The 11,661-nt window shown below is 50.6% G+C and overlaps 1 protein-coding gene across 1 annotated transcript in view; it reads left to right on the top strand.

The window, feature by feature from the left end:
* Positions 1 to 9,406: 9,406 nt before the first annotated feature.
* Positions 9,407 to 11,661, top strand: part of CCNI (cyclin I) — a gene marked incomplete at its 3' end in the record, with an annotated part of 6,886 nt that continues 4,631 nt past the window's right edge. The window contains exon 1 of the mRNA XM_010135145.1: positions 9,407 to 9,567. Within this exon, the coding sequence (XP_010133447.1) occupies positions 9,454 to 9,567 (114 nt within the window). The remainder of the gene's footprint in view (positions 9,568 to 11,661) is intronic.

Below are 11,661 nucleotides of genomic sequence, written 5' to 3'. Positions count from 1 at the left end.
TACTTCAGTTGTCCATATCCGTTCGTCCTGGATGTGACTTTGAGGGAACGGGGAAGCCGGGTGGCGGGACCTCTCTTTTCCAGGGCAGTGCTGTCTGCCAGCTGATACTAACACACTCATGCAATCAACATTTATTCTCTACAGTGCTATTCTCCTATTGTGCGATTATAACCTTATTTGCAGAATTCATCAATTTAAACAGGCTTCAGTCCAGGCTGAGGCTGTTCAGTACCACCACCTTTGTGTCACTGCCCAGGGATAAACTTTTCAAGTCAGTAGGTGGACCCAAGCATTGAGCATCTCCCCTGTAATTAGCCTGTTACATTTTCCCTTCTCTCCTTTTCTGCACTCCCCTGCTTCTCAGCATTCCTCGGGCAGGCAACAGAACTGTTCATGTGCTGGAGCGTGCCTTCCCCCAGGCCTACGTGCAAGGCGCTTCCCTTTGCACACCCGCAGCAAGGCGCTGGTTGGAGCGGTGATTAATCTTGACCTCCCGCTGAACTGGCTGTTTGGGAGCGCCTCTATTTGCAGGTTTATTCTTTGTGTTTTTACGTGTTACTTTTTCGGAAATAAGGTTTGGTGCAGCCGTCACGCGGATGTAAATGATCCAGCTCAGCCGAGTGATAGAGCAGGTAACACGATCTGCGGTTTATTCCACGCTACTCTGTAGCCTGCTAGAGAGAGAGGTATTTTCAAAAGGTGCCCATGACGGTGGAGAGAAGGTACAGAGAAGGCAAGAGGAGGTACAAAGCCAGGCGCTTGTCACCAGGATGCTCTGATGGAGCAGCAGGAAATGCAGGCTGCCCCTTAGGGAGGTGGATTTCAACAGGGATTCTGCTTCACTGAGAACAGAGAGCAGTTTGTGAGAATTCAGCACAAAACGGCTATTTTCAAATGCCAAAAAAAAAAAAAAGCTGGGTGGAGTCATTCAGCTGGAAGGAAAAATCTCAGGTGTCACCCTGCTCAGTGTGAAGCAGATGGGGTCTGGAATTTTCCCTTCCTGTGTGTTTGCTAACTGCAAATACCATCCACACCGATTTATTAACCATAACGGGTATTTGCATTCGCTGTGCAATAAACTCCTCTAAGAGCTCGCTCCTGGATAACATGTTGCTGCAGATACTCCATTTTGCTCATCAGCCCAGACATCAAATGTTTTCTTTACTGGAATGATGGGAGGTGCTGGAGGAACCCATCTGCCAAAGGCTTTTGCGCCTTTTTGGTGCTATTTTGCTGTACACAGCAAGACCCTGTTCCTTGGCCAGGGTGGCTCTTGACTACAGCAGTCTGTTAGACAAGAACGTGGCTCCCCAATGCTTCACCCTTTACCTTCCTATTAATTTTGACTGAGAATCTTGGGGTTTAACTGCTGCCATGCAGCTGAAGAGGATGCCAGCTGCTGTAATACCACCACCACCACCAGCAGCTTAGGCTCCATTTAGGAAACCACCGCAAATGCATCTGTACTCGCTTCAGGAGGAGCGAAGGGGGAGTTTGCACAAGGCAAAGGGGTAGCAGCAGATCTGACTGCCATTACGTACTGCCTCAGACGTACTGCTTTCTCATTATCAGTAGCCCCAAGCCTCCCTCAGTTTCCTTCCTGGGGGTTATTTTATGTTTGGCCAAGGGCTGTTGGGTTTGGGTTGTCAGGAACTGGGGATAGCGAGGCCGTTACACTCATACTGGTTGGGCAGGAGAGAGCCAGGACCGCGCCATCCTGTTTTTGCAGGCAATTGGAATTGGATCCTTTTCTGTATTGTCTCAACAAGCAGCTAATTAGTCAGCAAGTCAAGCTCCTGGAGGATAATTAAGCTTTGTAACTGTGGGTTCTCTTTGGTTGATGAGAAAGAGGAGACAGTACCCTCAGAGCATAAGAATGCTGCTCTGCAGCTACTGGCTCTACCTCATAATTGATCTATTGTTTCAACAGCAGATAATTCCTCATTTCCTCATAATTAGCTCTTTTTAGGGCCTCACACTGTATCCTGATATCAGCTGCAATTGCTGATCATTTACCCTGAAGCCCATCGGGATCTGCAAAGCAAAATATTGGCCCTGGCGAGCACTTATGCTTTCAGATAACATTCTCTTTTGTGGTTGTCGGGAGGCACCGAGCCATCGCAGTTGCATACATTCTGGCTGTGGGTGTTGAACTGGGCATAAACTTGTTGGGTTTTGTTGCCGTTATGTTAATGACCAACTACCGCCGAAAGACAAAAAGAATTGCTGCCGAATCCTGTTGCTGGGTTTTGCCCCGTAGAGGCAAAGTAGTTATTTGGTTTCGGGGGATTATATTATATTACTAAAAAGGTGATGCATGATGCCTGAGATGCTGAAGGCCTGTTGGCCCTTGCCTGTCGAGAGTTCGCTTTTATGAGCTTGAAAGCCTCTGGCCATATTTCATGAAATTGCTGCTCGCTCTCACACTTGGTGAGCTTGATTTTCCTCAGAGTGGCTTCCTTCAAGTTGCTGTTGATTTATACCAAGTTATATTGGTGCAGGAGAAGTGAATCATGCTCTGCATGTGCTGCTTTTAGGAGACCAGCAGTGAGACATTACATAATGCCAGCCTTGCTTTGCCTTTTTGGTTTTTTTTTAAAGCCTTCCTGCTCCCCTTTCAGCATTTGCTGCCTGAAGAACTGGTGAGCTGCTGTGGGCTGTGCCCTCACAACCATCCGTGCTGCTTTCAGCCTAAAACCCCTACCATCACAGCACGCTTGAGGCCAGAAGGGACCTCTGAAGGTCATCCTGGCCAAGCCCTCTGCTCAAACAGGGCCACCTAAACCCAGTTGCACCCAGTCTCACATCCACATGCCTTTTCAGTATCTCCAAGCATGGAGATTCCACACCCTCTCCGGGCAGCCTCTACTGATGCTGTCACCCTTGCGGTAAAGAAGTGTTCCTGATGTTTAGAGCAAACCTCCCATGTCTCATTTTGTGTCCCTTGCCTCTGATCCTGCCACTGGGCTCTGCTGAAGAGAGCCTGGCTCCATCTTTTTCACACCCTTCCCTCAGCTATTTCTATTTGTTGGTAAGATCTGCCCCCAAACCTTCTCTTTCAGGGCTGAACAGTCCCAGCTCTCTCAGCCTTTCCTCACAGGAGACAGCTCACGATCAGCTTGGTATCCACCAGGACTTTTGCCACCAAGATGTTTTTCAGCCAGACACCCCCCAGCAGGTACCAGTGCCTAGGGTCATTCCTCCCCAGGTGCAGGACTTTGCATGAGGTTCCTGCCAGCCTGTTTCTCCAGCATGTCAAGGTCTCTCTGGCATGCCAGACACTCCCCTTGTTTACAGGGAGTACTCTGGGCCATCATCCAGCTCACGAATGAAGACGTTAAACAGGAGTGGACCCAGTACTGACAGATCTCTGAAGAGTCCAAAGCCTGCTCACTGAAGTCCAGGGCTGTGAGCTTGCTCCTTACCTTCCTCCTTGCCCATAGGACCCTGAACTCCTCTGTCCCATGGTCACTGCAGCCAAGGCAGCCTTTGGCTTTGACATCCCCAACAAGCCTCTCCTTGTGGGAGAGTATGAGGGCCAGCAGAACACTTCTTTATTTCCCAGAAGGGGTTTGGGTGGATAAGGCCAGCCATTCCACTGGCAGAGATACTTTTGCCCAGCTTGGTGACATACATCCTATCCATCCCAAGCAGGTGCTGCTCCACGAGGAAGATGCTATGGTTGTAGAACCCAAAATCCTGTCCTCACACCAGTTCTGCAGCCAACTATTGACCCACACTGAGGAGAACATCACCAGGGCCTCCAAGACTTTGACTGCCACCCTCAAATCTCCATAGTCACTTCACATTCCTCTCCAGAGGTTTCACTTACCTCAGTGGTGGGGGTGGACACCACCTGCTTCTTTATTGTGGATGGGGGCAGAGGCTTTTCAAGCTGCTGAGTCCCAGAGAAGATCCCATCTCCTGTGAAAACTTCGATGCTGCACGGCCTGCTCACTTCCTCCCATAAATGCTTCACTTGGCACCACAGCTCCTCTAAGACAACATCTCCCCCAGCCTCAGAGAGAAGCCCTGGGCACTCCCTGGGACTTAGAGGGCTGTACCCACCATCCAGGGCTCTGCTTGCATCAAAAAACTCTACCCTATCAGGGGCAGCAGCTCCATCATCTGCTGGTGGAGCTGCCCGACAGTGTGCTGCCACCACCCTATCAGAGACTTTTTACACTGGACCAGTCAAACTGAACCACCCATTACAGCAGTCTCTTCCATAAACTTCTGCATTTGGGGGGGGTCTTGGGCCTGGCTCTTATACAGACCTTGCCAAATCAGTGGCTAATTGGGTGCTTGACCCTCCCTAATTAGGAGGTAGCTGCACCCTGGGCCAAGGGCAGTTGAGGATACCTGTTAGAAGCTGCTGGAGCTTCCTCAGTGTCCGTCTTCAGGAGGCATCTCGCGTGCCTATCAGCAGCCAGATGATGAGCCCGCTGTGTTGAATGACTATGAAATACGAGCATTTCTTTTGCCAGTGGGTGTAAAATGGAATAGAGAGGTTTGGGTTTGCGAGGGGGTTGGGTTTGCTTAATTTAATCCATGCAAGCCACCAGCATCCCTCAGTTAATAACTTTTCCTTTGATTTTTAGGTTCAAATAAACCAAAATCTCAAAGCAGAACTCATTAAAGTATATTGAGTTTCATCTCCTTGTTGCATCAAACGCATACGGTAGGCAGCTGCTCTCCTAGGGCTGGATGCTGAGCTTAGCTTGTACCCAGGGTCTCCTTGGTGTGTTGCCACACGCTGCCTCAAGAGCTGTGATTAGAAAGAGCTCGTTTTCATCGCTCCCGGGCCGTGGCACCGAAAATCTAAACTATTGCTGAGCAAACACTGCTTGGACAGACCCATCTGGGCAGTCGCTGAGACAAAAAGGAAATGTAAACCTCAACCGGAGCCGCTGGAAAAGGGGGTAGGGCAGGGTCTGGAAGCACACCCTCTTTGCCAGGAGGGAAGAATGGGGACATTGTCTGAAAGTTCAGGCAGGAGCTCATCTCCTACCTTGCTCTGTTCCAAAGCAGGGACTTTTGAAAACCGTTTAGACTTGCCTTAAATAGCAAACCCCTGGGGTCAGTCATGAGGCTTGGGGGACGACGTCCAGTGGGGATTTCTTAGAACCAGTCTGGTTTATGGTCCCTGGGTGTAGAAGGGAGAAGGCTGGGCAGCAGGCACAGATCTAACACAAAAAGAATGGCTCAGGCTTGTGCCTGCAGATGGACAGACAGACCCTGAGTGACAGCCATCGGACAGCAGTGTTATCCCACTGCCTTGCAGGCTCCTTTTGCAGGTGCAACCCCACATTTTTAACGGGCCGGTTTCTTTAAAATATGTGGAAAAATTCTTCACTTTGGAAAGCCAGCGCTAGAATGAGGTCAGCTTTATTTACACTCCCAGGAAAAAGCTGGTTGGAGGAGAAGAAGTGGTGAGCATGTGATGCACAGAGCCTGCCCCAGCGATGCTGCCAAAACAGCTCCCCAGCTTGCCTTTGTCGCAGGTTGTGAGAGCTGGCTCGGGGCGAGTGAACCACAAACGGCCCCTCTTCGGTACCCAGGAGGAGTAAAATGACCGCTTTCTGAATTTAGGCCTGTCGGCTGCCCAAAACACAGCTTGTGAAAGGTGCGATACCATACACATACCTGTGGCCTCCTATTTTGAGACCCCATCAAGCTCTTCTCAATAACCAGGCTGCACCTACCACTCAAACCAGGTGACTTTAGACACTGTAGGCATTTACCTCTGCCCGGCAGGAAGCCCTGCCTGCTCTCCTGACAGGAGGAGAGGAAAGAGTTAAGCTAAGAGAAAGCCCCAGACACTAAAATTAACATCCATCCCACAACCCCCCGCCCACAGCTTTGAAATTTCTCATCCCAACTGGCAGTGAGACGATTTCTTCCAGTTTTGAGCATTCGAAGTCACAGATGGCTGGCTGCAGCTCGGAGGAATTCAGTCGCCTTCCTCGCTTCCTTCTGCTTCGCCTTCCTCCCCCGCCCAGAAGAGTCTGTTTTCAGGTCAGCTGTATTATTGCTCGCTAAAGCTGAAGCAGATTTGGCTGCCGGGCGCTGAAAATGCTTGGAAGGTCTGCAGAAACGCATGTGGTGGTTACGCTCTGTTGGAACTACCCCCCTTGTCCAGAATACCCACCTGGGTTTGGGCTCAAAATAAAGATAGCAGGCTTTAGGCTGGCTCTGGTGCTAGAAGTCTTCGTAATTATTTATGAAATGACCTATATTTAAAAAAAAAACAAACACAACAAAACAACCCACAACCAAAACAAAGGAGGTTTTTCTTCTTGCCCTGCATGAGCTCAGCGATGCTGTTTGCAGCACCGGTTGTACTGGAAGAGCCGAATTGCCACTGGAAACGGGGAAAAATCGGGAAAAACAATGTTACGAGCTGCTGCTGCCGGTGGGTAGTGCGTTCCTGCAACTGCACCTTCTGTCTGCAGGAGGCACTTTGTATTGCCATTGCCAGTGATTACAAAGCCTAAAAAATAAAAGGAAATGCTTTCTTTTGCATCCTACACAAATGCAGGCCCCCCAAACCAAGAAGTCTTCCTGCCTAGGTAGCTGTCTGCCCTGATTACTGCAAACATCAACCATAGCCTGCAGCGCTTAGCAGCCTAAAACTTCCCCGGGGAACCGAAAGAACCTCTAAGTAAAGCTAGCTGTAAACTTGGATCAAAAAGAGAGCTCTTTAATTTTATGGACCAAGTCAGGGTATTTTTCATGGATAAGCAGGTGATTTTTAATGCCTCTCACGAGTGCAAGCCTCCCACCGAAGTTTTGACTCGCTAATTTCAGAGCAAGATTCAACCTGCAGCTTGTGACTTTGCTCATGGAGACCTCACAACAAAGCCAACGCGCTGTCTTGGCTCGCTTCTCCTTCCCAAACTTCCCAGCTGTTCTCTGAGAAGGTTCAGTGTCGCCAGCTGATCTTCCTGGGAAGAGGATGAAACTTAAGAACTGTTTGAACCGTGGTTTAAAAACTCCCAAAGTGACCACATAAAAAAAAAAGCAACCCAAACCACCGTCCTGGAGCTAAATTGATGTCTGCTCCATCGACAAGCAAGGGGAGCTGTGACGTTGCTTTTCCACGCTGCTCAGATTTTATCATCTTGAGCTGAGCTGGGAGAGGAGAGTTTGAGCCCTCTGCCGTTTCCACACGCCAGGTTTCAGGATGCTGTGCCAGCCCCCCACCCTGTTCCTCATCCTCGTTCTGCGGTGGCTCCCCTGGGTTTTGCGAGGCGCTGCGTACATGCAGAGCGTGCTGGGGTTTTTATCTGATTAAGAGCTATGTAAATTCAGATGCAAACTCATTTCAGCCTGCGGGGTGCTTGGCGAGTTGCCTGGCATGCTCTCCGTGCTGGAAAAGTCTGTGTGCCGCTGTTGCTCCAAGGGAAACTTTCAAGCACGTCATTCCTCCTCTTTTTTTCCATATAAAGGTTATGGTGCCTCAGCCCTCACTGAATTACCCCCCTAGTTCAGAGAGGAAAGGTTATTTTTCCCTCTTTTCCCCACTGTGAACCATGACTGCTGACTGAAAATGTCCCTTCCAGGGCCATTGGGATTTAAGGATGCTCCAGGGACACCCCTGAGCTCTCTGCTGGGGCCACTGACCCGCTGGGGTAGTACAGGGACAACCTAAAAAGGGAGCAGGGTAACTAAAAGATCTTTGCTGGGCCCAGAGGCCTGTGAAACCCATTTGTGTTGTAAATACGGTGGGAATGCTTGTCAGTCACAACAGAAAAAAAAATAAAAGATTCCGGAGGATGCTCACTTTGGCCTGAAATTTTTCATGTGTTTCCTCTGGTGATTTAAGGGTTGCTAATTACTTTCTCTTTCCTGCAAAAGCAAGCAAGGACCATCAATATTTCAGATTAGGAGACGTGGCTGGGCTAAATATAGCTACTGGTTTTTTTCTGACTAGTGCTCAGCGAGGAGCTCACCCTCGCCCAGCTCTCCCAGCTCAGCGCTGATCCCCTGGCTTGGCCGAGCCCTGGGTCTGCTCCCGGTCCTAACCTCGCTGTTTGTGCGCCCCTGTTTCCCCCTCAGCTTCCCCAGCAGCCCCAGTTTGGGTGGTGTGAGTGTAGGGGTGTATATACCTTGGTTAGGGGTGTGCCGAGCCTGTGAATCAAAAAAGAATATTGGTCCTACAGTTTCCCTCCCCTCGGTGAAAACACTCTGACTCCTCATTTATTCAGAGCTGCTCTTGTCGTTAGTTATAAACTGACTGTCTTCACTGTGAATTTTACTCATTTTCTCTGATCAGCAGGTTGCCTTGTTTCCTGTAAATAAAGCGTAACCTGGTGTATGAACAAACTGGTCTTCACAGGACAGGCTTTGGCCAATATCCACCCCTCGGGGATTTCACAAGGGCTCGCAGAAGGAGTCTCGAGTTTGAGTAACATTCCCATGGCTTTACCTTCAGGGCTGAATTGTTTTGCCTGAGTGATTTAGTGCTGTCAAGGAGATTGCGGCCAGAGTCGTGGCAGGCAGCACCAGAACAATTTGAATGTCGATCAGATCATCTTCTCCCCTTGTTTGTCATTTCAAATTCACGAGTTTCTAACCCGTTGTTAGCGCCGAGGGAGGCTGCACTAGGGCCAGGAGAACCCCCTTCGTTCTGTTCTCTGTATAGCAAAGGGGTTGGCTTTTTGTTGTGGCTTCTGCCCGTGGCAGTGAGGGTTCACTGTAGGCCTTGCCGAAACATTCCCCGTCGCTTGCCTGGCTCGTATAGTCAGCTCATGCTTTGTGAAGCCTGTCACGGCATTTGCTGCCTTTTCCTTCCTTTAACATGCATTTCCTGTCTAAAATTCGAGGTGTGCCCTCAGGTTTTGCAGATCTAACATCTTATCAGAGTGCTCAGGCCCGAGAGGAGCCTTCCTGAACTCCCTGGGTTCATTTGTGCTGCACGTTGCACAGATCGTGGCTTCTGCGAGAAGCTATGAACCATACCGTGCAGAGAGGGAAAGCATCGATCTGTTTGTTGGGCTTCAGCTTGTAAATCATTTAAATTCTCAGACAAGCACTCCCCTGTTTTGCACAGAACTTCCCGTTGCTGAGAGTGCTGGGGTAAGGCCGGCACCGACCAGACGGCGAGGCTGGGAGTTTTGAAGAACGTTTGAATGTCAGCCTTCACTTCCCTTGAAGTCACTGGCAGACTGGTTTCAGCTGCAGCAAGAGCTGCGCCAGGGCAGCCAGCTGCCTGAAATCCCCTGGGTACTGGCCATACAGCAACTCCCTCTTCTCAAGTGCTTCTCTTGGTTCAGGTTTGGGTTCACCGATACCCCATCACTGGCTGTTACAGATGAGTCTGTTCCGTTTGGCGCCGTTCTCACCTTTGTGCCCGCTTTCGCTCGGTTCACCGGAGGGTTTTCACTGGGCTGTCTTTGCTTTTGCAGGTAGCTGTATCCAGCTGGGTGGCAGGCAGATCCAAGGGTTACCATGAAGTTTTCAGGACCCCTGGAGAGCCAGAGGTTGTCTCTCCTCCTGGAGCTGGCAATCTCTAGGGAAGCTCAAATGTGGAAAGCACATGTGCCGAAAACTCAGCCCAATCAGGTAATGTCTCTTCTTCATGTCGTTCATCTTCATAAAGGCCTGAGAGCGTCCTCGGCGGTAGTGTTATGTGAACAAGTGTTGCACGAGGAGGTGCCTCCCGCTTGACACCTGCGAGACGAGTCTCTGAAGGAAGTGATGGCCTTTTTGTTACCTGCAGACCACACCGTGCAGCGCAGTGCTAGATCTCTGCTGTTGCTTGTGAAAACACGGGCATATATTAATTAAAGGCGTTTTACAAATTGTGAGGCTAATTAACACACATTTCCAGTGAGCACCAACCCTGCAACAGTTCTTAAAAGCAGCTTCATTTGCAGCTTCATTTTTTTGGACCAGGGTTCCCTAATAACAGCGCTGAAGAGCTGGTTGCTGTCCCCATACTGCTAGCGTAGCACATCCACAGCGAACACCTGGCTTTGCCGCCTTTCCCTGTTGGGAGCCAGGTCCATCCCCAGTGTCAGCCCAGTTCTGCAGGGCAGGCTGCAGCTCTGTCAGCCAGACGAGGACCTGGCTTGGTGAGGACTGTCTGCTTCAGGAGGAACCCCACTGACTGTGAGAGGGCTATTTATGGAGCAGGGTGCAAGCTCGTGTCGCGGGAAGCAGAGCCAGGCGCTGGCCTGTTCCAGCGAGGAATGTTCTCAGAGGACTGGAGGAGGATTCGACTGGAAGGGACCACGGGAGGGGGGGGTCTGTAGTCCAGCCTCCTGCTCAAGTTCTGCAGCAGGGCCAGCTGGGAGGGTGGCCCAGGTCCCTCCTGGCCTTACGCACCCTGAGCTGCGTTTGCAGAGGAGGCATCAGTGGAGCCAAAACAGTGGCAGTAACAGAGGTGCTGAGCGTTTCACAGCTGCGGCTGTCCTGGGGCACGCGTGGTTGGAGGCCCTGGTTTATGGTAAAGCAGAACATCGTGCCACAGCAGTATTCCTGGGCTTAGCGCTTACAGCGTGGGGAGCCGAGATAACAGCCTAAGGCTGATTCGGGTGGCTCAGAAGCCACCACCTGCCTTCGCCATGGCAACCCCTCCCTTGCAGCTCTGGTGCCTGCTGGGAAAAGGCACAGTGGGATCACCTGTGGAAACGGCCTGCCGGCTAGAGCACAGGCTACAGCCAGTTTGTGCTCGGTAGCAGAGTCTCAGGTCTGGCCTGGACGAATCCCAAGTCTGTCCTTTCCGAGAGCGATTACATCATGGTGATGAAGGCTCTTTCCCCCTCCTCCCACCCTGCACTTTGACAGTGTTGCTGAGTTCCGTACCTTTTGTATTTTCCTGCCTGTCAGTTCAGACGTTGCCTTCATCAGCTCGGATGCCACCCTACTACCCGTTTTCTGGCAGTAAATGATCATTAAAGGGGATTGAAGCTGCACGCGAAGCTGTTGCTCGTTTCCCGTGACGGTCAGGAAATGCACATCCTTCTGAGTATCAGATCTGGCAGCCGCAGTAGGGGTAACTTTCCACTCCCGGCTGCGAAAGTAGACTGGCCACAGCAAGGGCTTTAACGGAGCCCCCTGCTCTGCAAACGAGGTGGGGTGTATTTGGTCTGTGCCTTTTTTTTTCCCCTTCTTTTTTCCTCCCTCCCTTGGGTTATACGATATGCAGATGACATTCAGCCGTTTTCACGTGATGAAGGCTTGAGAAATCAAGCAGTAAAGGCTGGTCAAAGGTTGATTTTTGCACGTTACCAAGTAACGCAGCAGCAGCGGCACATAAGCCAAAGGCTGTGGTTTATGTTTGATAGGAGCAGAGTGGCACTTCACTCATTGCCCCTTTCTTGCCTGTTCTGGCTCTTTCTTTCTGTCTTCTCCTCCGTTCTCTGTACCTCTTGAGGAGTCAGGAGACCTCAGTTTAATTTGTTTTTCCACTGTCTCACCACATGACTTGGGGTGGGTGTTTTACCCTTCTGGTACCTGTTTTGTCCTGTGGGCAGAGACTGACTTACTGATTTTCTTCCGAGGTCACTGCATGCAGCTCTTGGGCGTTGCTCTGGTGTAAAAGGAGCAATCTTGAGCCCCAAGGGAGGGCTGATCTGGCCGTGGTGTTTACAGCTGCCCTTTTTGGAAGCCTCCCAGTCCTGGTAAAGGTCCCCTCTCGCTCCCCACGGAGCC

This window comes from Buceros rhinoceros, unplaced genomic scaffold (assembly GCF_000710305.1).
Source record: "Buceros rhinoceros silvestris isolate BGI_N320 unplaced genomic scaffold, ASM71030v1 scaffold22054, whole genome shotgun sequence".
Classification (NCBI taxonomy): Eukaryota; Metazoa; Chordata; class Aves; order Bucerotiformes; family Bucerotidae; genus Buceros; species Buceros rhinoceros.
Note: the sequence above shows the minus strand (reverse complement) of the source record. Positions and strands in the feature narration are given on the sequence as shown.